The following is a 26,296-nucleotide window of genomic DNA, read 5'->3' on the forward strand; positions in this document are numbered from 1 at the left end:
GTTCTGTGGTTCTTTCGCTTTTGCCTTTAGGGCAGACCACAATCTCTCAGGGAGGGGATAGAAGCATTTCATTTTGGGAACCTTTTCATAAAAGAAAAAAGTCTCCTGAGAGAAAAAGATAAACTGATAGGAAGAAGAAAGATATATTCTTCAGTTTGAGCACAGTTTCAAAAGACCTTTGTGTAAAATCTCTAAAGTACTTTCAAGCTATTATGCTAACACTGTGTACAGTATGTGGGAGTGGGAGTTAGCTATTCACTGCTGAAGGGAGGATTTGAATAAAATAAATGTTAACGAGAATTTTAAAAGGCAGTGCAGTAAAACTGGGCTGCAAGCACCTTCAGAACACAATCAGTGGAAAGAAATAATGGTGAAGAATTTCTGAGTTAACCGTTTGATTCTTAGAAACAGGTGATCATAAAGGCCTCTGGAATTATTACCTCGTAGTTTTGATTTGATTTCTAAAACGCTCGCGAATTTAGGCAGCAGTAATAGCTGTCTGGAAAAATGAAAGAATAAGAAAAAATAAGTTTATTCTGCTGTCTCTTTTTTTGATTGAAGTATAGTTGATTTACAGTGTCATGTTAAAATATACAGCAAAATGATTCCGTTATACGTGTATATTTTTTCCTTTTTCAGATTCTTTGCCCTTATAGGTTATTATAATATACTGAATAGAGTTCCCTGTGCTATACAGTAGGTCCTTGTTGGTTATCCTATATATGGTAGTGTGTATCTGTTAATCCCGTTCTCTTAATTTATCCCTCCCCTCCTGCCCTCTTTGGTAACCATAAGTTTGTTTTCCATCTCTGTGAGTCTCTTCTGTCTAAAAACTGGTAATAATCCTATGATCAGCCTTATGTTTAAATGTCCAATAGTTCTGATTAGTAGTTCACACTTGCCTGCAATTAAAACCAGCTTTCAGAGCTCAGTGAGGACTGTACATGTCCCCTCCCCTCCTCCATTCCATGGCCCACTTCAACCCACTCCACTCTTATCTTTTCCATTCTGCGCTAACACAGGCAAACAGCTCGCCCGTCTTCCTGCTTCGCTTTCCTCATTCTGACAAGCCCTGCTTACTCCTGCAAGATGCCAGGGCCAAAGACGTAGCTCTGAACCACAGCTTTGCCATCAAACAACTAACTCATCTAAATTTATTGACAAATGGTCACATCTCTGTAAAAGGAGAAAAAAATTTCTTTTGTGAATAATAGATGAAATTACTTTGAAACAGAGTGTTGTGCACTATTAAGATATTATCATCACTGAATATTTTATGTTGCTGTAACAATGCCACGTGTGTGGGGGATTTCCCCGTGGCTGGCAGCATACTCCTCTTCAGCTTCATAGTTATGATTTTACTTTATGAGTCAATCTACCTTGGAGACCTATCTCTCTGCTTCCCTCTGTGTGAATCCTTTACTTTAGCCAAATTATTCTGCTCATTGTCTTGAATAACTTTCAGCTTTCCTGTTCACATTTTTTTCCTACCCACTTCTTTCCATATCTATCTAGAATACTTGTCTTGCCCTTCTCTTCCCATCGAAATGGACTAGACCCCCTCCAGTCTTTCTCTTAACGCCTGCAGTAACAATCATTTGCCCTTGTATTTAGTGTTTACTTTTGTTTCTTGTTAGCTTTTCCATGCATTCCTATAAATTCCCAATCATATTATAATTAGTTTGAATCAGCGGCTTTCTGATACACATTATAAAGTCAAATAGCATGCCTTATGCACGGTAACACAGCCAGTATGTGCATTGATCAAAACATTTTCTTTCTGGGAACTAATAGCAAGATAGTGCCCAGAAGTATCCTATCAGTATTGACCCTCGGAGCTTTATCTCTCTTTAAATTACTGCTGTAACCAGTGCTGATATCCTTTCTCAGTTGGAGTTAAACATGCACAGAGCCCTTAGCACCTTTGGATTGTTTTTCTCCTGTGAAGATGTTGCTCTAAGGGAAAAGCAATTTCACAATTATCCAGGTACACTCAACAGAAGAAAAATGCAGCAATGGCATGTAGCTACTTCTCCTCCCCCTCTTTCTCCTCCTCATTCTCTTTCTTCTTTTTCAAACTAATTTTCCACCACATGAAAATGGCTTCAAACTCATCCACATGCAACAAACCTTTATTGAGAATTAACTGTATACCAACTACCATGCCTGGTACTAGGAATATAAAATAAACAACACAGGCATGGTCCTTTCTCTAGTGAAGTTTATAATCTAGTAGTGTGATAGATGTTCAATACAGAATTTCACCAATAATTATGTAAGTATATTTACAAAATCCTACGAAGAAAAGAGTGGTATGCAAGGACAGTGGAAATTAGCTGGTGGAAACCAAAAAAAGCTTAACTAAGAAAGTGACACACTAGCAATCTTAGAGTGAAATCTCTTAGTGTTAAAAAGTACAATGGCAGATGTGAATTCTGCTTTAAACAATTCAGTAGCTGAAAACTATAATAAACCTCTTTTAAAAAGTGTTTTTTAAACCTTTATGTCTCTGGTGATTATACCTGTGCTTCAAAAATATCAAAATTGTAGTAGATTCCCAGGTAGTGCCAGTTCCCTATAGTTCAGATGAGCTTTCATATGGGTAAGTGGCTCGATGGGCGGATATATGCCATGAAAGTGTTAGCCGCTCAGTCCTGTCTGGCTTTTTGTGACCCCATGGACTGTAGCCCACCAGGCTCCTCTATCCATGGAATTCTTCAGGCAAGAGTTACTGGAATGGGTAGCCATTCTCTTCTCCAGGGGATCTTCCTAACCCAGGTATGAAACCTTGGACTCATGCATAGCAGGCTGATTCTTTAGCATCGGTGCCACCAGGGAAGCCCTGGATATATACTATAGACATGTAGACCAGGGGCACACAGCTCAGTTCTGAGAAAAACTGCTGACAGCAAAATGAGGTAGTTAAGTAAGATTTATTAAATAAAATGTATTTTGGATTTGAGAGGAAAATCTAAATAGTTACATAACTAATGTAGTATCAAGATCAAAGATTTAAATGACAACCAGAAAAAAAGTCAATTCAGTGTTAAAGTAGCTGAAGGAAAAGGATGGACAAGAAAAGCATTGTTCACTAGAATTTTGAGAGGATTTTTTTTTTTTTTTGCAAAAGTCTACCCTTTTTGATAGGAAAAAAAAACGTATTATAATGTTTGAAACTTGACAGCTTGATAGAATTGCTTAACGAAAAGTATTGTAGTCTTACCAAAGCTTGCAGTTTCAACATCCTTGAATGTTTTCCAATCAAAAAGTAGACAGGGACTTCAGGAAGACAAGCATTTATAAATTAAAAGATAATGTATACTTGGCAGGAAGATATCATTGTACAAGAGGCTTGAATTGTTAATGTAATGAACCCAGGTAGGCATCTGATTGGCAGGCGTGATTTGAATTCCTGGAGCGAAGGCAGCATATCTGATGCCAACTTGCCTTGCAGTTCTCCCAGCAGGGGCTCTCAGGCCTCAGGGACCCACCAGCATCACATGGTAGCCTTGCCAGGCCTGAGAAGCCTTTCCCCTGCTGCACTACAGTCTTTTCACACTGGGAACTTTTTTCACCATTCAGGAGTAACTTCCACAAGCAGAAATAGCTGGTACCCACCTGGTTTAGGAGTCAAATAAGAACCAGATAGATTCAATCCTTATCCTGAGTGGAAGAGGAAGATGGGCAGGGGCATTTTTGGAAGGCAGTAGAGTCATTGTCCAAACAACCTGAGTAGCACCTTTGCTCTTTCTCTATACCGTGTTTAAAAGCTTAGTTCCCTGCAAAGAGCCACACACACACATTTTATAACAAGGGACCATTTCTGTAGGGTCTGAGGCCTTCCTTAAACATGGGCATGACCTTTAGCCTTGACTAAACATTTGAAAACACTTTGAAGTGTTTGCAACCACAGCCATAACTATGTTCCCTAGTTGCCTTACAAACTGGATAAAATTAATCTAGAGACTTTGTCCAGTGGCAGTAGTTTTCACAGCCTTTACCTTATTCCTTTATTCATCTCAAATCTAAAGGTTTTCTTAATTGGCCTTGAGCAGCTGTTCGGCCAGTTCACTTATTTCAATATAGAAAATGTAAATACATATTCTTGGTAGCATTTTCTTATTCGGTACTTGCTAACAAATGCTAGAGCAAAACAATAAGATACACTCCCACCAAAAATATTCATTTCTTTGTTTATTTGATAAACATATGAGTATTTGCAGAATTACACACCCCAAGAAGATAACTTCTTAATAATGGTTATTAAACCTAGCACAGTCCACCAAGAGATAGTAGGGAATATAAGAGTCTATGAAGGAGCAAAGCAGAAACCATGAAACAACTGTTAGTATTAGCTTCCTTTACTATCAGTATGAGATGGTAAGAAAGAAATTTAGGTAGACATTTAAAGGTCAAGAGAACTTGAAGTTGGAAGATTTTGATCGGTTTTCAGAGAAATCACTTCTCTGAGATAAATGGATGAAACTAACCACAGGAAGATTTCAATAGAATGGCCCCTTTACACTGCCTTATATAACCAAGACTTCAATATGCAGAACTGATCTGTGTTGTGATTTCCTATACCTAAAGCAATAGTAATAACTAATAATACTGAACATATACCATTGCCAGACAGTTATCTACATTTCCATGAATAAATTCATTTAATCTTTCAATGATTCTATGAACTACATTATAATTTTGAGTTCATTGAAGAGAAACTGGGACACAGAGGAGTTACATACTTTTGCCAAGGTTCTTACAAACTGGTCGGGGATTAGCACTGAGACTGAAATTCAGCAGTCTGACTCTAGGGCCCACAAGTTAACCTCCTTCTGTGCTCTTGTGCACCAGCTTTGTTATGTGAAAGCTTTCTGAGCAGTGTTTGCCCTGATCCTCTATTCAGCTTTCAGCTTATTGTGTTTAGGTGACTGACTATTCTTCAATAAGAAAGGAAAAGCTTTTGAAATGAAGAGTCATTTGTTACTACTTTAAAATTGCATGAGTGTTATACATCCAAGTATATACTTTATTAAAAGAATAAAGTTAGAGTATCTCTTATACTATTCTGAAATAAATAATCTCTCCCTTGAAAAGATATCCTCCCCACCCCCACCCCCCCCCCCCACAAAAGCACTCATGCTTTTGCTTTTGTTTGACTCTGCAGTGAAAGTGTCATTGCTGGAGGCCACTTTCTAAATAGATTAGTTTTAGTCCAGTAGTCACCTTGCTTACATTTAAACATTTAATTAATGGGAAGTGAAAGTGAAGGTGTTAGTGTGTCTCACTCTTTGCGACCCCATGGGCTGTAGCCCGCCAGGCTCCTCTGTCCATGTGGTGAAATAGAAAATCAAGATTTAGAATTTAGGAACTACTCTCACTATATATTTTAACTAAATTAAGCTACATATAATCTATATATCTTTGCTCTAATGAATGACCTGGATTTCTTAACCAGCACCACTAAAGGATGGTTCATTTCAGCAGTTTTCAACAAAATAAGTCTAGGCTTCCCTGGTGAAAAATCTGCCTGCAGTATGGGAGACCTGGGTTCGATCCCTGGGTCAGGAAGATCCCTTGGAGAAAGAACTGGCAACCCACTCCAGTATTCTTGCCTGGAGAATCCCATGGTCAGAGGAGCCTGACAGACTACAGTCCATGGGGTCGCAAAGAGTCAGACACAACTGAGCAACTAACACACACATAACAAAGTATGATGTGGCAGTGGGTGAGGTAAGGCTCACTTTCGGCCACCTGACAAGAAGAGCTGACTCACTGGAAAAGACCCTGGAAAGCTGGGAAGTATTGAAGGCAAAAGGAGGAGAGGGCGGCAGAGGATGAGATGGTTAGATAGCATCACCAGTGGACTCACTGGACATGCACTTGAGCAAACTCTGGGAGGAAGTCGTGAAGGACAGGGGAGCCTGGTGTGTTGCAGTTCATGGGGGGGTCACAAAGAGCTGGACGTGACTTAGTGACTGAAAAACAATCCTCACTTTTCACGAAGTTCCGCCCACAGAATCAGTGCTCTGTGAACCCTTATCTGGGGATGCAGACAGGCCCTCCAGCGAAGCTGAGTCCTCGGTCCAGACACACTGTCAGTGCCCTGCTCTCGCTTGCACAGGACCCATTAAGCCTCGCACCTTCAGGGGTTACATTCATTTTCTCACAGATGGTTCCAAGATTCTTAACCTGAACTAAAACCAGCTTCTCTAGAAGTCTAATTGTCAATAAGGCATTTAACAGGAGGACGAACGGGAGCCATATATATGTAACAAAGACATAAGTCAATGGATTATCACTTCCTTTTCATTATCTAGAGATTCTAGACCTTCAAGAGACTCAGTGACTTATTTCCACGAATAAAGTAGATGACAAAAAAATAAAACAGTAGATATCAAGTATATGGGCTTAATATTAACTCAGTTCCAAGGAGTTAATATTAACTAGTTGCCAAGCAACTAGTTGCTTGGAGAAGGAAATGGCAACCTACTCCAGTGTTCTTGGCTGGAGAATCCCAGGGACAGGGGAGCCTCATGGGCTGCCGTCTATGGGGTCGCAAAGAGTCGGACACAACTGAAGCGACTTAGCAGTAGCAGCAGTTGCCAAGCCACCTAGAACCATTGCAAGCTACAGGGTGGAAGAGTGTTCTATAATTGCATGCAGATACAGAAACAGATACAGATAAGATACAGGTACTAGTTTTCAAAGTACATCCCACCAAGGTACACTTAAACCCTTGTTATATATTTGGAGTGGGTATCAACAATAAGAGCAAGGAGAAGGGGGTGACAGAGAATGAGATGGTTGGATGGCATCATCTATTCAATGGACATGAGTTTGAGCAAAATCCGGGAGATAGTGAAGGACAGGGAAGGCTGGTGTGCTGCAGTCCGTGGGGTTGCAAGGAGTCAGACACAACTGAGCAACTGAAAAACAACAATAGTGGACACAGTGTTTCCTGTGTCCATGCCATCTCCTTCAGTAGTTTAAAGCTTCAGCTAAATCTCTCTCATTTAGTCAGGGTTGATTAAGTCATATTTTAGCATTATAGTAGTATAGATTAGAACTTAAAAGAATGTTTTCTGTTCAGACTGATAGGGAAATCAAAACTGCCGATGACTCCTTCTTATTGACGCAGCAAAAAATATTTAACGGTAGCCGTTCAAATTCTCTTGATGAAATTGTAATGGTAGAAATGATTCACAGTGTTTGACTGGACTTGAGCTAATTCCAAGGATCAATTTTTGGCTCAAATTCTCTGGACCCTAATATAATGATGTAACACATGAGGTAAGAATTGTAAAATGGCAAAATTATTAAAAATAGCTAGCCGTTCTCTCCTCCAGGAATTTAAAACTGAGTCGTGGTACTTTACATTTTTCAGGTGCCGAAGACTTTATCCGATTGTATATATTATGAATATTAACATATATGTTATTAACATTTTATTTGATTCTCATACTCTAAATATGACAGAACAGCTCCTAATTATAGGCTTTCCTGGTGGCTCAGGTGGTAAAAAAAATCTGCCTGCAATTCAGGAGACGTGGGTTTGATCCCTGGGTTGGGAAGATCCCCTGGAGAAGGACATGGCAACCCACTCCAGTATTCTTGCCTGGAGAATCCCCATGGACAGAGGAGCCTGGTGGGCGAGAGTCCATGAGGTCACAGAGAGTTGGCCAGGACTCAGCGACTAAGCACGCAGCATGGTGCAACTCAAATAAATAATGAGAAATATTTGCTCACGTTCACATGGTTACTGTGTGATAGAGACAGTATTATTTCTACTCTTATCTAGTTTAGACTCTTACAGTTTTGAAACAGAATTCAGCCTCTGAAGTGGCATATTACTTTTTCCCAAAATTCTTTCAAGCATCCTTCAGACTTCAATTCATATGTGGTTGGTTATATTTTTAATATCCTGACAAGTTACATGTCTTGTGTTTTAAAATTTTTCTCTATTTTTTCTTTCTTCACCTATCTTCCTTCTTTCTTTCCTTCTTCTTTTTTTCAGTCTTGTCCTTTTCTCTCTCTCTCTTCCCTTAAACTTTTACTGCAACCAACACTATTGAATGTTAACCGTGTGCCAGGTATGGTACAAAGCACAATAAAAGAAAACAAAAGAGATCTGTGCCCTCTTCATCCCTTCTATCATTTACCTTCCACTTACTTTACTCAAAATGTTGTGTTTGAATAACACTTGATTCACAATTTACCAGTGCAGTGTTAAGAAGGAAAACGCATCACACACATACAGTCATTCAGTGACACACAGACATAATCATAAGATTGGCTCAGACAGTTTCACAAATACAGCTAGTACAGTCACGTGCCTTTGTGTGAGATAATGTCATCTGCATTTTCTGTAGGAGACTGTGACAAAGCAAAAGAAGGTGTTAGAGGTGCCGTGAAAGAGGCATGTACAGGGTTAAGAGGAAGAATAAGGGTTAGACGCAGGCATAAAAGAGTTACATATACAGAAACACATGTGTACAAAATCATTAGCTCTTAGCTTCAAGATAATTACATATACCTACTATTTGTATCCAGGAATACTAAAATATTTCAAGTTGGTGAAATTCAGTCACTATGTGGAAGTCACTAAGCATTGCCTGTGAGATGTGCTATCTTAAGTATTGAATTGAGTGATTTGAGCATTAAATTTCTCAAAAAACACACACTAAAGATTATTATTATGACAAAATTACCCATAAATTGAAGACTTGAAGTCCATCTTAATAAATGACTTGAATACTTACTTTTACCTGAACTTATGAGCCATAGAGTAAGAGTGAGTTATAAGAACAGCCCTTGCTCACCAAATATAACAACCCTCATGAACTAGTAAATTTCCTTTGACCTAAGTCATGCCTTTTACCTGGGTTACTAATAATAAAAAAGGAATCATTTCAAAACAAAATCCATCAGGCAAGTACAGGACATGGAAAAGGAAAAAAAAAAGGAGAACAAGAGTTAGAAATCAGATTTCTAAATGGAAGGAATCGAGAGATTGTGTTCATGGATGCTATAACATGTAGTGTGATAACTATGCATTTATGTAAATGTACATATATGTCTTGCCAAATTTTTAAATTAAAATTGTCCCCCACCCAAAGATAATCTTTATGGGAAAAAATATATTTGAAAAAGCATACCGACATAATCTTAAAACACCACCAAAGGACATTTTGAGTACATAGTCCTACCTCAAGAATTTTATCCATCAAGCTATCACGCCTCCTGTGATGGTAGGACTTTGCCAAAAGAACACACGGATGCTAGTTTTTCTACTAGGGTGTCTGCGGGTAGGAGAGTTGAAAGGAAAAAACATCCTGGGACTATTATGCCTGGTTTTTTCTTGCTATTTCTGGTTCTGGATGTCTTACAGTGATTCTGAAGTGCCCTCATTTGCTTTCCTCTCATCTTTGTTTCCTTTCTGTCCTTCTATCCTATCTTTTGAAGAGGGCAGTACACGGTCAATTAAAATTAAAGAGATGAAAAATGTTAGCAGAAGGATCAAAAGAATAAACTTCATCATTCTTCTTCTGGTGGGCTCTTCTCTGCTATTGAACAACCCTACTAGTAGTGTTGAGAATGCCTGAGGTATGTTGGGACTATTACAGTTACTAACCTGAAGGCCTTCAGAAAAGGAGCTCTGTGTTTCTCTTGAAATCCTCTTGGACTGCGTTGGGCCCATGATTTGGTGAGCTAGTCAGATGCATCTTGTCAGCAATGTCCTGCTTGTCTTCAGTTGCCCCTTGTGTCCCACTCTTTGAGGCCGCATGGACTGCCGCACTCTCCTGGAGCAAACTCACGCCCACTGAGTCAGTGACGCCATCCAACCATCTCATCCTCTGTTGCCCCCTTCTCCTCCTGCCTTCAATCTTTCCCATCATCATTGTCTTTTCCAGTGAGTCAGCTTTTCACCTCTAGTGGCTAAAGTATTGTAGCCTCAGCTTCAGCATCAGTCCTTCCAATGAATATTCAGGGTTGATTTCCTTTAGGATTGACTACTTTGATCTTGAAGTCCAAGGGACTCTCAAGAGTCTTCTTTATCACCACAGTCAAATATTTAGATAACTTCTCTTAAACTAGAAGCTCTCTTTTGACCTTATGTTTTTGTCATTTACTGCCCTATCATCAGCCTCCCTGGTGATGGCAGTTGTAAAGAAGATGCTGAGAAATGTTACCAAGTTTGTGTGAAATACTAGATTTTGTGTCTCATCAAAATTTCAATTTTCAAGTAAGAGAGACCCGTTTACAGATTTGGATTTGGTCTAGCAAGTTAGTGCATGGTTTGATAGAGAAAAGACTGAATTAAAATCTAGATGCTGTTCCTCAGGTTTCACTATATTAGAGGGCCTTGTTATATCACTAGATATGATAGAGGTCCAGTGCCCCTTCCTATTCCCAAGTGGGAGCAATCTCTTTGTTGCTAATTCTATATCTATCTTCTGCATAAGCAAGATGGGACCAGTTAATTGGATAGCTTTGCTGCCATAATGTTGGTATCAGAAAAAGAACTGGCAGTCAGATCGTCAGATCCAAACACATTAAGACTCTTTGTCTCATACCAGATTTCTTCTGACTGTTCTTCACACCTGCATGTGCATTGGAAGAGCATTTGTTGCCGTGCTTTCTGGTCTGTTCTGAATTATGGTCGGTAACCTAAGGCCCGTATATGTGTCATCTCCTGTCCCCTGGCCTCTAATACAGCTGTTAAAGGACACGAGGTCATGTATAATTGCCAGCGGAATAAAGGAGGCCCTTGATGATAGACTTCATTCTTTTTTTCTCCCTCTATTTCTCAGACAAGATCTCAGGAGTTGGTCTCAAGTGATTCTTGAAGTACAACCATTTGCATTATTTATGTGGCCAGTGGAGATAAATGTCTTTCAAGTACTTCAGAGGAGAGCATCCTGTTAGGGCTCCAGTTGAGCTTCGTAATTCCAGTGACAGAGGCTGGCGGCAGGGGCGGAGGATGTGGGAGGTGGAAGATGAAATGTTAACTGTGAATTTCGTGACTGGATATTTGGGACTGTTCTGGTTCAAATTTTTTTATATATTTTTGTGATATATATATTATGCAAAAAAATCAAAATTCATCAGTTATTAATGTACGATTATTCAAGAAGTGTATTTGCATGAGTATTTTATGTGGCTGAAGAAGAGAATACATACTGCTGTATTTGCATATTTAAATGAAAGCTATTTTTTTAATATATTGAAAATTAAGGGAAAAGGTTCTATTAATGGCTTTTAGAATTACTAAGAACATTCATCAGTCTTTGCATTTATGATGAGATCTTCATTCCAGAAGTCTGTTAACATTATTCAGACCTGAAAGAGGTTGTGTAAATTATCTGGATAAACCCAAGTAGTAAAAAGTGAGGTAACAGACACAGAGACATTAAGTGTTTTGGGGTCTTGTGAGTAATTCATGACAGCATTCATCTTTCAGTCTGGGCGCCTGGGCTTCCAGTCCAATGCTCCCTTTTTGAAAAAAGAAATAAACATGGAGGGAGAATCTGTGTCCAACACTTGGTAGACCTGGCATGATTTATGCAGTTAAGGTGAGAATATTGTGAAATACTGAAAAGATGAGGGACTTCAGATTCAAAACCAAACTGAGGTTTGCTGCTTCTCATGTGTGACCTTGGACAAATAACCTCTCTGCTTATTTTGAAAATGTAAATAAGAACCACTTTTTTGAGAGATATTGTGAAGGTATTTGATTATTAAACACCAAATATAGTGCCTGGTATAGAGCAGATGGGCTCTCCAGGTGGCAGTAGTGATACAGAACCCACCAGCCAGTGCAGGAGACGTAAGAGACACGGGTTCAATCCCTGGGTCAGGAAGATCCCCTGGAGGAGGGCATAGCAACCCACTCCAGTATTCTTGCCTGGAGAATCCCATGGACAGTGAAGCCTGGTGGGCTACAGTCCATGGGGTCACAGTGAGTCAGACACGACTGAAATGACCAAGCCTGAGCACAGGAACACATAGAGCAGATGCTTAGAAAATGTAGCGTGTATTAAATGGTATTATTTCTGTTGCTAATAAACAAAAATAAAATCTGTAAACAGTATCTGCATTATCGGTAGGCACGCAGATAAATTGTGTTGAGCAGTGTCAAATGAATAAATGCTTTGTGTCACCAGCAACAGAACTTGCGCTTTATCTATTGGACAAGCTTTATCCACACTAGTGAACGTGCATCCTATTTCATTTTTCTCAAACGTGTATTTTGGCAAAAAGCTAAAACATCTTTAATTTTGAACATCATATTCAAAGTTAAATTAGTATAATAGCTCGGACTGGAACTCAAATATTGATCACTTAGAAGAGACAGAGGGATGTTAGAAAGAGGATGGATTTGGCGTCAGTAAAAGCTGAGTTTGAATTGGGAGTGAAATCTTCTAGTTCCTTGTTGCATGATCCTGAGACAGTTATTTTACTTCTCAACCGCAGATCCTTAGTCTATAGCATGAGGGCAGTCACATCTGTTTCTCAGATTTGTAATGAGGACTAAATGACTTATTATCGAAAGCCTCCCTTTTCTCCTTGGTACTCTCGGTTATAACACTTACTTATTTCTTCCTGCTGCACCACCCTAAGCTAATAAAAAGTGGGGAAAACTTAGAGAAGAAATTAGTCTTCAAAAAGACAACTTAGAACCTTAAAAGAGTCTTTTGAAGACAGGAAGATCCATTCCTGCTAAGAATATGCAGTATTTAAAAATAGTATAAATACCATTTCCATGAAGCTGGTGCTCAGAGACCAGGTAGCTAAGCTGAAAGGACTTCACCTTTCTCATCTAGCAAAGGCAATGTTGTCATTTGCCATGATTTTTTCATTTTGCATGTTTTTAATACTGTGTGAATGTACCCTTAGGCCAAATGGCATATCAAATCAATGATAGGATAATGAAAGAATGAGTTTACAGAAGTGTATGGAGGATTCAGTATTCTATAGGAAGACAGTAACTCAGTGTTGATTATACCATCTGTAATTTTTGTCCCCAAACCATCTGTGATTCTGTTCTCTGGAATTGGGTTAGTCAGCCTGAAATATGATTCAAAGAAAAAACCTCACTGTTATCAAGTATGATTTTTGTTAAGAGTAAGCTGCTGAAAACATCCACTTATTGTTCAGGTGTAGTATGATGTATGTAGTATGCAAAGCACAGAAAACTATACATTCTTCTCATACTCTGCACTGATCATCCCCACCAAAATTATATTAGTTCTGAGCCACACTTGAACAGTCGCATTGCTGGTGTGACAAACATCCAGAATAGGATGTGCAGGTTGAGGGAAAGGTCAAAGGGATTAGGAGGAATTTTCTTGAAAAAGATGATGGGGGAAATATCGAGATATGTCCTTAGCTTTTGAGCATCTATGCTAAGAAGATAGTGTGTGAAACGTTGTTGTTCATTCACTGAGTCATGTCCGATCCTTTGTAACTCCAAGGACTGCAGCACGCCAGGCTCCTCTGTCCTCCACTATCTCCCAGAGTTTGTTTTAGATTCATGTCCACTGAGTTGGTGATGCTTTCTAACCATCTCATACTCTGTTGCCTCCTTCTCCTGTTGCCCTCAATCTTTCCCAGCATCAGGGTATTGTCCTGTGAATAGGCTTTTTGCATCAGGTGGCCAAAATACCAGAGCTTCAGCTTCAGCATCAGTCCTTCCAATGAATATTCAGGGTTGATTTCGTTTAGGATTGACTGGTTTGATCTCCTTGCAGTCCAAGGGACTCTGAAGAGTCTTCTCCAGTAACACAATTCAAAAGTATCAATTCTTCAGCACTCAAACATAAACACTATTAAGTCTGCTGAAGGGTACTTTTCCTTACAGACATAGGGAGGCATTGGGCATATACATATATACATAGAATACCTGTATTTAAATTAAATAATAAATGCAAATAGAGCTAAGAGTCAAGGGCTTTGGGAATTCAGAGGAAAGACACTCATCAGAAGAAATCAGAAAAGATTTTAAAGAGGCGATAGTGTTTGAGCTGGGCACCAATGTATGGGAAGAATTTGGAAATTCAGAGGTTCTGAGAAAACATTCGAAGTGAAATAAGAATGTAGGGCTATGAAAACAATGTTATGTTAAAGGTATCATCAAGTAAGAAGAAAAGATGTTAGTGCAGACATTGATGCAAAAGCTCAAACCTAGCAAACTTACAGTAATTTTTCAAAAAAGATTTTTAAGGCCTATGTTTATGCATAGGAATCACATGTTATAACTAATCTTTCCCATGTAAAATCAGCCTAAAAATTTAAAAGTAGTAAGATAATTAATTTTTCTATATTTTAAACCCCCAGACAAAGCCATAAAAAACTCATTTGACATCATCTAGGATCTGTTCAGTAATTTCCACTAAGATAATGCTAATCATGGGCTTCCTAAGTGGCTCTATGGTAAAGAATCCACCTGTAATGCAGCAGCCGCAGAAGACGCTGGTTCAAATCCTGGGTCAGGAAGATCCCCTGGAGGAGGGAATGGCAACCCACTCCAGAATTCATGCCTAGAGAATCCCAGGAACAGAGAAGCCTAGCGGGCTATAGTCCATAGCGTGGCAAAGGTTCGGACACAACTGAAGTGACTTAGCACGCACACACCCATGCTAATCGTGCCATCATAGAAAGTCTGTGGTATGAGAGTTTTGTTCTTAATGTTTAAAGACACAGAAGTGTACTTGTTCTGTATTTTCTCAGAAGGGAGGACTAAGATCAGTAAGTAGTAAAGCTTTTGCTTCATTGAAAGTATTCACAGAGACCTGCTCACGCTGTGTCCTGATTGCTATAGATGAAATTCTGAACCTGGTTAGAAGGGAGATCAGCTGTGCTCTTAGCATCTCTTCAGCCATAACATTCCATATGAGTATCAATCCAGCCTACAGACACCAGACAAACCAGAGTAAAGCAAGTAGATTTATTTTCTTATTTGTGGATGGTGCTTCCTTCTCAGAAGTCAAGGGTGGAGTCAGATACCAGCATATTATTTAAGGCAGAATTCAATCCAAACATTTTACTTTATTAAGTCAAGATTGCAGTCTAGTTTAAATTGTTTGTCTAACTGTTGTGAGTTCTACTGGGAAAAAAAAAGTGCGGTTTAAAAGCAGTAGAAATAAATTCTGTTCAGATATTTGAGATTATTAAATTATATTATACTAACTTACCTATGCCACTTTTATTTGTCTCATCAAATATTAAATAAGACTAAAATATTCTTGGCTGTAAAAAAGCTTGATCTAATTCCTGGTGTTTGATTAACTATTTTTTATATATATTTGCCAAATTATAATGAATTTTCATACATAGCATTCATATATTTTGCAGTTACATATCACACTGAGTGAAGATTAAATCTATAACTAGTATAAACATTCATGACAGATGAAGCTATTTGCCTTGATATTTTGGAGCTTAAGTCAATTAGTTGAATTTTCTTGATCAGCTCAAGTCGTGTGTAGAAGCAGAAATACATGCTTGTGAATCTAATTTCCTTCTTTTTGTTTTTTTCAGCTGCAGTATTAAAGTATGAGAACAATGTCATGAATATCAGGCAATTCAACTGTTCTCCTCATCCATACTGGCTTCCAAATTTCATGGATGTTTTCACCTGGTCCCTGCCATTTGTTGGGGAAAAAGGTGTGTTGTGGAATCCTGGGATGTTCTTTTTTTTTTCTTTTTCTTTAGATATATTTAAAACAAATTATTTTACAATGTTGCATTGGTTTATGTTATAACAATGCAAATCAGCCATTATTATACATACATCCCCTCCCTTCCTAGCCTCCCTCCTCTCCCCTCATCCCATCCCTCCAGGTCATCACAGGGCACTAGACGGGGCTGTCTCTGCTACACACCAACTTCTCACCAGCTATCCAGGTGTAAACCTGGTAGTGTATATATGTTGATGTTACATAAAATGATACGAGAAGGAAGGAGAAAACGTGTGGCTCTTTTACCATGAAATATTCAGAAAGAGAAACCCTTTGGTCTAACCAATAAAACTCACAAGCTGCACCATAAGAGCAGTGATTTGAAAGTGTGTCATTGTACATAATTATTAACATGTAATGGATGGAATTAAGGGGGAAATAAAAGAAATGAGAACTATTAGGATAATTTACATAATCTTATTAGAATAATCCAACTAAAAAAAAGTAACAGATTCATAATTTTGACTGGCTTCAAGCTATAATGGCTACCTTCTCTTCTTACCCCTTTGTATTATAATTCAAAAGTTCTATTTTATTTTACAAACTACCAGTCAAAAGGTTGAGATAACCATGCTTTCTTCACATTTCTGATGTTAATAATAATCATTGTATGAAAGTGATTAATGTTTACAATATTTTGAAACACAGCATGTACAATAACAAAAAAAAAAATATAATGATGGCTTGACAGTAAAGAATCCACCTGCAATGTAGGAGACATGGGTTGGATCCCTGGGTTGGGAAGATCCCCTGGAGGAGGAAATGGTGACCCACTCCAGTATTCTTGCCTGAAAAATCCTGTGGACAGAGGAGCCTGCCACCATGGATGGCAAAGAGTTGGACACAACTGAGCAACTGAGTGATGATAAATATTGTGACCATTAGATGAGATTCATATTTTAAAAGTTGTTTATTAGCATGCTCTAGTCTTTCAGAACAATTGGTCTTTTCTTTCTTTCCTTCAGTCTCCCTTTATCTGTTTTTTATGTTTTGACCTAAACTGCAACAAAAATTTTGAGGAAAAGCCTGTACCCACTGAACTTGAGTTTTCCATTCAGGAAACATGATGGTGATAGTCTGGATAATTCCTCAGGCAGTCTTGAGCATCACAGAGAAAGGGAATAGACATTGTAATAAACATAAGAGCTTGCGCTTGTTTTAGAAAAATAATGGCCTCTAGGGGAATTTTAGAGAAAAGCTGTACATTTTTCCAAAATATTTGTATATTTATATTCATACATATATGTAATATATTAATATTAATATATATAATATTTATTTTCCTACAATCCTTGTTTATTTTTTAACTATCCTTTGATGATTAAACCCAAGAAGTTATGAATTGTCATCAAAGAAGTCTTCCCCTTCAACACCAAAACAAGTCAAAAGTAAATTTTAAGAGTCAGTACATTTTAATTTTAATAGATAAATGTTCCCGGTACTCGGAGAAGGCAATGGCAACCCATTCCACTACTCTTGCCTGGAAAATCCCATGGACCGAGGAGCCTGGTGGGCTGCAGTCCATGGGGTTGCTGAGGGTCGTACATGACTGAGTGACTTCACTTTCACTTTTCACTTTCATGCATTGGAGAAAGAAATGGCAACCCACTGCAGTGTTCTTGCCTGGAGAATCCCTGGGACAGGGGAGCCTGGTGGGCTGCCGTCTATGGGGTCGCACAGAGTCGGACACGACTGAAGTGACTTAGCAGCAGTTAGCAGTTCCCGGTACTACTCCATGTCACCACTTCCTTGCACCCATCAGATCACAGATGGACGGAAAAGCACTGAGAATCCTGACAGCTATCCTTGAACACCCTTCATGTGGGTTGTTCCCATTAATTATTCAGATTTTTTGATCTGTGACAAAAGAATATAGTAGTATATATGTGTACATAACTGACTTTTTGATAATGAAACTGAAGCTCTGGGTTAATGTTGGCCCCACTGAAGTTTCACCCTTTAACATATATATTTAATGCTAGAAGAACATTGATTTTAAAAATGAACTCTTGAAGAAATATTGGACAAGCTTCTTTTCACACTCATGATAGAACCCAACCTAACTTTTAAAAGTGTTCAACGCAAATAACATGTAACTTAGTATAAAGTGTTGCAGTACTAATTTCTGTGTATAATGCTTTTATACAACCCTCTTTTAATCTATTTACTCAAGTGAATTTCTAATCAGTCTTATCTAAGCTTCATTTGTAACACCTTTTTGAAAATGAAATTTAATGATATATATATATCAACAGATTAATTTTTTAAATCAATATTCCCAAAGCTATCTCAAATATATTAGTTCATCATTTATCAGTTTTTCTTAAACATAAACCACATTTCTATCACTAAACTGAGTTCTCTGGGGGACTAAAAATTAAAAAGAGATCCAGCATTCACTTGGTCCCTGTGAACCTAATGTTTGTAACCTTGTCTAAATCTAACAGCCTTGCTGTACAAATAAATAAAAATTAAAAAGCATTTTCTCCTTCATGGATGTATACTATATTCACATCCACATTTTTCTTTGGTCCACTGTCTATTGACTGATACCTGGTCAATGTTTCTATTAGATTTCATAGGCATGAGCTAATAATTTTAATAGTATAAAGTCTACATAGAAACACAAAGCCTGATATCTTTTATGATCTGAATTTTATAAAAACTATTATGCAGGAAATTCCATCTTCAATAGAGGTAAGGATATTACTGCCAAGCCTGCTCATTCACAGTGCTAGAGTAATAATTAATATTGCAGGAAATTTTTTAGACTATTTTTTCTTTCTTCCCTTTGTCTCCTCAGTGACTGAGATGCTGGTAAATGTCCTCAACATCTGCTCAGACGATGAACTGGGGTCAGAAGAAGATGGATTTGATGGTAAGAGCCTGGACCTTTGAGCTAATTCAGTTTCCTAGGTAGTTATTGGCATCTTACAGGTAACCCTAAGAGTAAATTTCTAAGATTTAGATTATGTGTAAATAATATACTGTTGAGAATGAACAATGTTATGATATTTTATAGTTGCCTTGAAGAAATATAAGAAACAAAATCCATGAGAGAATTTTCCCATCACCTTGAAAACGTAGTTGAAGCAGTAAAGTACTTTAATAACCATCTCTCAGTATCTCACGTTGCTAAGTCACTTTTTCGGCTCTTTTAGTGAAATTGTTCCTGTCAGTTATTCAAATTTTGATGTCTATGATAAAAGATAACTTACACATTAACATATTGATATTTATGTCAACTTAATATCTGTTCATATCTGTAATAATTAAATACATTATTAGGGTTTTTTATTATTGTTTTTTTAAAATACTATTTGGTATTCGGTTACCTTCAGAGAGTATACTTTTCTATAAAAGACAAAGATTCCTGATGTGGATAGAGAGAAAAATTACTCTGGCTCTTACAAAAGGGCCCTAAAAGGGATGCTAATATACAAAAATGTAGTTGGAAGAGGAAAGTGCAAGAGCAAAGTTCACTTCCATAAATGTTTAATATGTGACTGCTCTGCACAGGGCACTCAGGATTCCACAATGCATTAAAGACTTAAGAAGAAGTTGCAGTCTGATTAGAGAGACTGATGTGTAAACACAAAATATCAATAAAATAAGACGTTATCAAATAAAAGGGGGTGGTAGCAGTGGAAACGAGATATTGTGACAAGTTTAAGTTGATACAATTTTTTACCTTTTAGAACTGTACATGTGTAAAATGAAGCAAGAATGTAGCCTTTTCTGAAAGTTACTGTCTGAACAGCATGATTTAATATTTATTTGAGCTTAATACAAATCACATCTAATTTGTATTAGAATACCTAACTCTTTGCAGAATACCTAACTCTTTAGGCAAAAATAAAATGAAAGTGTCCGTTCACTCCCATACATACAGTCTATATACTTAGGTAAATTTAAAGGGTACAATTATTTCTACCGTCTCAAGGTTTTTCTACTTCCTTTAACTTCTCTTGTCTTCATTACTTATCTCCATGTTACTATTCTTTAGTCATATCACATTGCAAGGGAATGTACAATACAGGGAAGACAAGAATTTTTTTTAAACTTTTACTAGGTTAGAATGAGCTAAAAAAATAGTTTGTAAGAACTTTCTTAAGTAAACATTGATACATTTTAAAATATTCAGAAAACCAGTGGATGTTCTGTGCTTTATCCAGATTCTAGCTGTTTCATATGTTAAAGCCACAGTTTGCCATTGTTAACTTTTCCAAGTATAGTTAGATGGTTATATACCATATATAACTATCTATATATAGTTAGATAGTTATAATACCATCTAAGAGATATTAAATCTTCCTAATGGAAGGTTAGAAAGATATTCTTTTTCCCCCAAGAAAGAATACTAACCTGATGGAATTTAAATCTTAAAAGTCAACAAGCATTTTGTAATAGATACCTTTCACTATGTTTCTGTAATTCCTCAAAAATGAAGATTAAGTAGCATTCATACAGAGGTGTTCCTCTGTTAACAAATCTCTATTTTAGCGAGGTTTATTGACCAATAATTATTAAGTATGTAGCACATGGTATGAAATAAGTAGCCCTGCATATGATTGTAATTATATGTTAATTCACTCATTCAGTAAAAATATATTGAGCACCTACTATGTGCTGCCAGATCCTAAAGCCAAAAGTACCTGCACATTTCAACAGTGCTGGTGTTTCCTGCACAGTTGAGTATCACCAAGACTGCCTCCGTGTTTACTTCACTTTAGTGAGTTCCTTTACCCACTTGCTCAGTCACTTAATGAAAGGATGCATTTTGGAACTTCTCTGCTTTAAAATAATTAGTTCTAATCAATGTGCTGTGCTCATCAGCAGTTGCTTTTAAACCTGTTCATGCCAATGATAGCAGTGCATGTCCTTTCAGGGCACTTGGAAGAATTCTTTTCTTTCTAAGCAGACCCGTGAACTGTTAAACTACCATGTTTGAATCTTAGGTCATTTCTGCAGAGAAACAGCTCCAACTTCTAAATGCTCATATCTCATAAATTTTTTTTGCTGTCTAAGGAAGAAAAAGGAAAACAGAAGTAAAGTTTTCATTAGAAATGTGTTTAACTTAGGGTAGTATACATTTCAGAGTAAATCATCAGAAATGTTCTTTAGTGCTTTATTTACCATGACACAGAAGTTATGGATTTCCTCAGAGCTACTCAGAGAACCACTTGAGAATCTTCCCAGAACTATTTAACTCTTTTGGGGACAGTAGTTTATTGAAAACATATCTTGTAGGTTGTTTTTTTTTTTTTTTTTCTCCTCTCTTTTTGTATGATGTTATTTTCAACCTGAGGATCAGGGTTCCATTCTCCCACCCTGTTCCTCCTTTAGGCAGCCTGCAGTGTCTGTCTCTCTCGGGGCTGGCCCTATGTTCTATCAGGCTTCTGCACTTGTTGTTGGATCCAGAGGTGAAAGCAGGAATCAGAAGACATCAAAGGACTTAATTAAAGCTCTTCCTTAACTTGCTGCTTAGTCTAAAGAGAAAGCATCTCTTGATAAGTCTTTATCAAACCTTTCTCAATATTTTGCTTAGTATCCAACATCAGCTATAAGATCCAGGATAGTAATGGTTCCTTCCCCTGGTGGCTCAGTTTTAATGAATCTGCCTGTTGCAGTGCAAGAGAGCAGGTCTGATTTCTGGGTCGGGAAGATCCCCTGGAGAAGAAAATGGCAACCCACTTCAGTATTCTTGCTTGGGAAACCCCACAGACAGAGGAGCCTGGCGGGCTACAGCCCATGGAGTTGCAGAGTCAGATGTGACTTAGTGACTAAACAACAACAATGGTGCCTTTACAGACCATGCCTCTCAGAGTACCTTATCAGGGGGGGCTTGTTCGTGTTTACAAGTCTGTCACAGATGGGAATTCTCCTCATGCCCTTGAGGAGTGCTAGGTGTGGGGTTCATTTTGCTTCTTTTCCTCTGGGTTCTGTCAGCTCTCCTTCACCAGTTGACAATGAAGGTGGCCACAGCTAACGCTTAGGTGTTAGACATCATTCCAAGTGGTTTATCTGTATTAACTCTTACCCTTTTGACGAGCAAAAACTTATAATTAGCTATGATTTATTTTATGGAAAGTTCCTAGGTGATTTATATTGTCCCTAATCCTCAAGACAAGTTTTTGATATAGGTGCTATGATTATCCCAGTTTTACATACAGAGCTCAGGGCTGTGAGGTGAAAACCTAAGGTCAAAGAGCTAGTGAACTAATGGAGCCTGGATTCATGCCAATGTCTGCCTGTTTCTCAGACTCTTGAACTTTCCACAAGCTATAGTTATAGTGCTTGATTTTTTTTTTTAACAGCATGATGAGTTGTGTTTTTTTTTTGCAAAACAACACTATTAGCGAAACATGATATATTTTAGTTTGTTCTGTTAAATAACCATAAAATAAAGAAATAGATTTTTTTGCACAATCATTTGGCCATGAAAGTCAGAGCAAATAAAATAGTTTTGTTTTACTCCTTTAACCTTAATTCACTCCAAGAAGTTATGTGTTTGATAATGAGAAAAATTTTATTGCATCTGAATAGACAAAAAGTCTCCTGGCTTGCCTAGGCTTCTGCTGGGTAGAAATCATGTCATGAATTTCTGCTCCTCAGCTTCTGCTTTACAAATAAAGGAATTTGATAGCCTGTCTAGAAAAAGATCACTGTTTTAAATTGGTCTGTGGTTCTTTTCTGTTGAAAATAAAATATAAAACTTCTGTTATCTTGTAAAGTTTTGAGGCAGTTCAATGCCAACTGAATGTCTTTTGAGAATCTGGTTTATATGTATTGGGGTCTTTGATTCCTGTTTCCACTTCTGATTTTGGATGAGAAAAGGATAGTCTGGTTTTAATTTGGGTTTGTTATTCCCCAGTATATGTCAGAGAAGAATGAAATCCAAGTAGATATATCTCATTTAGTAGTTAATTCTCATTAATGAGGAAGACTAATTTCAGAGCACGGATTAGTAAGTGATCCCAAAGTGTGTGGAGTGGGAGGCAGAGAAGCTGACAGAAATCTAGCAATCTCCATCACAAAGCTTTCTTTACTGTTCAGTATTATAAGAAGGAGGTCTGGAATAGCATTAAAAGCCTAATGACAGTTTCATGAGTGAGAAATATTTATTTGAAACTTGCTTTTTGTCTAAAATCTTAGACTCTGAGATCACTATCTTATATATATGTATATATACATATATGTAAGCAAGTTATGTTTGAGACTGTGATATGTGATAAGTCTGGCTAAGAGGAAAGAACTGTGGAGGTAAAACTGAAATCCTGTAGAATAAGAAAGAAAAAATAATAAAAACTAATATATTTCAAGCCAAGTATAGTTTCAAGCTGCCCTGGAAAGACTTAGGATTAAATTAGAATTTATGTCTCTGCTTTCATCTAAAGGAGCAAACCACATGGCGGAACTCTGGTCCTTTGTCCACATTTTTGCCTTATCCTAATGTTAACCACAGGCAAGTCACCGAATATGGAATCAGAGCAGTTTTTTGCATGCCTCTATGAAACCATCTAAATTGTATACAAGAAAATTATCTTCCATCATCTGCTTTGGATTATTAGATAATTCTTCAAATCTAATATCACAGGTTCCAGAGTGTCTCCCCACTGCTTTCTGTCTAACTTTAAAAAATTATGCAGAACTTTTTAAAGTGTGAAGTTGGAAATTAGTAGGACTTATGTGACATCTTACTGGTCCTTGAGGAATACGTCTTTAAGGACTCGGGTAAATCATTTCTACCGAAGCTGTATTTGTTTGCGTGATGAGTGTTTGAGATGAATGTCATCTTAAAAACTCCCTTCTGCTTTGTGCATCTGGCAGCACATGTACTGAGAACCATTAGCTTAGAGCTCTTCCTATGGCTGTAATCACTGTCATTTCGGAGCAGCTCATTTCAGCATCTCACATTTCAGGTTCCCAATCTGAAGGGGTTATGTCCTATAATAATTGGCAGTTTGGGAGCAAAAGTATTACATTTAATATGAAAAAATTCAAAGAAATGCTTAGACATACTACCAAACAAAGAACTCTGAGGGCACAGTGGCCATATGATTCTTGTTCTATCAACTCTTAGCATAACCTGCCATCATCTTAAAAGCTATGTTTGAGAAAAAGCAAATACATTTTTCAAGCTTGGAAAAATGCTTGGAGAAAGAACAAAGGATGAGTTGGGTTATAATTTAGAAACTGAATAAAGTATTTCAAGGTTGAGGTGACTAGATTGGAACAATGATAGTCTTAACGATAAAAGGAAGAGGGAGCTATTCCAAAGAGCGGCCAAGGACTTAAAACTATGGACTCAGTGGGCAAAGAAAACAAAGCAGGTTTGGATGGTTCAAACCTTGGTACCTAGGAGGATGAGAACAGTTATGGAAAAACTTCATCCATTTCAGGAGAAAGATGAGTTTAGTGTAGCAATCCCCAACCTTTTTGGCACCAGAAACCTATTTCATGGAAGACAGTTTTTCCACGGGCCAGGGATGTGTGTCGGGGCGGGGGGAGGGGTGTGGTGGGAAGAGGCTGGTTTAAGGATGGTTCAAGCGCATTACGCTTATTGTGCACTTTATTTCCATTGTTATTATATCAGCTCCACCTCAGGGTATCAGGCATTAGATCCCGAAAGTTGGGAACCCCTGGTTTAGTGGTAGACATGAGTTTGAGTAAAAGTGACATGGCTCTGGAAACATCCAGACAGGATTTGGAAATGAAGCCCTGGAAATTGGGAATGAAATTGGAGCAGGTGACTGAGGCTTTGTGTTAAAAGTCACAGTTGAACCTACTAAGAGTCAAATGTGCCTCCAAAGTTACTGATGTGGGAGGAAATATCAGAAAGTTGAGCACTGGTCAGGAAAATTATCCCTTCTTTATGAAGCTGAAGAAAGATAAACAAATGAAATAGAGAAAAGAGTGATGAGGGAAAGACAGTGAGAACCAGGATTGTGGAGCAGTTCAAGCAGCAGCTGTTTAAAAATATTTGCACCAAATGCATAAAAATTACTATGAGATATAAATCTTACCAGAAAACCAGAAAATGAAACATTAGGGTATCATTTGGTCAGATAAAAGATTATTGGAAAGAGGCAAATATCAAAATTTGTTTAATGTTTATAATAGCTAAAAAAGAAAATTGAAATTATTTTCTAAAATGCCAAATACTAAAATAAAACTCAAAGCACCTCGATTTTTATATCATGGTATATTTCTATTTTATTGTCAATAGTATTTTTAAATTTCTATATAAAATATTCATAGAATACCATTTTCTGTATATTCAGTGGTAAATAAACACATGGTCTCTGCCGTCATTGAGCTGAGAGTACAGTACAATAAGAAACCAATTTTAAATAGGTTGCTTTCACAGATGATTTAGGTGGTTGGAGGAAGGAGTGTAAATTGGAATAAAATATGTGATAGTTGGAGGAAATATAAGGACATCTTTCTTGTTCTCTTCTACTTCTGACAAAGAAAAGAAAAACACTTTGTGTATTTTACTGTTTTAAGAAGTATGACCATGTGAGAAATCCATGTAATTTTTCCAAAAACTTACATGTCAAAGATGGATATCAGCTTATCAGTTTTAAGTTCTTATATCTTTTTAAAAATAGCTGAATTTGTATTATATAATTGGAGAAAGGAAAGGAAGACATCTATAAAAAGAAAGACTAGTCAATATTTTGTAAAAGTCTTTGTGATTGCTTGTCATACTTTTGTTAATTACTTTCCAGTTTATTGTTACTTTTTAAAATTAATATTTCAGTGTGTGATTTAGAGGCTAAATCAGTTTGGTCACATAAATGTATCCTTTGTACTTTGTTCCCTTCATAGTACAGGTAATTGCCTTTTTTCATCATGATTATGCTATAAAAAGGAAACAAATTTTATATCCAGTGTATTATTAAAACTGAAACATGTCTAAAAATGTACACAGATATTTACTAGATACTAGGGTATAAATTCCCATCCATATATAGGGCTATTAATATTTGGGGGCCTGGACTACCAAACAAGATGCCTGGGTAGCCATCATATTGTAGCCAGTATCATCAAGTCTGACTTATATGTGATTACAGTAATGAAAATCTTTTTAAGTTGCCAACTTAAAAGGTATAATAACACAGATATTAAAGGTACCTTTTTCTCTTCTTAGTACTACATGATTTTGCACAAATGAGTTTATTAGCTGGCATGATTTTCACATTACAGAAAAGTGCAGACTTTGCAGAATGAACTAAATGTTATATACAGCTCTCTCCCTGTTAATAAGTAAGTGTGTTAGTTGCTCAATCATGTCCAACTCTTTGCAGCCCCATAGACCATAGCTTGCCAGGCTCCTCTGTCCTTGGGATTCTGTAGGCAAGAATACTGGAGTGGGTTGCCATTTCCTTCTCCAGGGGATCTTCCTGACCCAGGCATTGAACCTGGGTCTCCTACATTGCAGGCAGATGCTTTAACCTCTGAGCCACCAGGGAAGTACCATTTTCTTTGTACTAAAGCATTTGTGGGTCCAACCTCTCAATCTGAAGATTGTAGTTAGAATAATTACT

The 26,296-nt window shown here is 37.4% G+C and overlaps 1 protein-coding gene across 4 annotated transcripts in view; it reads left to right on the forward strand.

Moving 5' to 3' along the window:
• PPP3CA (protein phosphatase 3 catalytic subunit alpha) overlaps window positions 1-26,296 on the forward strand; it is a 322,924-nt gene that overhangs the window by 275,294 nt on the left and 21,334 nt on the right. For all 4 annotated transcript variants that reach the window (XM_069593620.1, XM_069593621.1, XM_069593622.1 and 1 more), the window contains 2 exons: window positions 15,544-15,669; window positions 18,547-18,621. In XM_069593620.1, the coding sequence (XP_069449721.1) occupies window positions 15,544-15,669; window positions 18,547-18,621 (201 nt within the window). The remainder of the gene's footprint in view (window positions 1-15,543; window positions 15,670-18,546; window positions 18,622-26,296) is intronic.

Source organism: Ovis canadensis, chromosome 6 (genome assembly GCF_042477335.2).
Source record: "Ovis canadensis isolate MfBH-ARS-UI-01 breed Bighorn chromosome 6, ARS-UI_OviCan_v2, whole genome shotgun sequence".
Taxonomy (NCBI): Eukaryota; Metazoa; Chordata; class Mammalia; order Artiodactyla; family Bovidae; genus Ovis; species Ovis canadensis.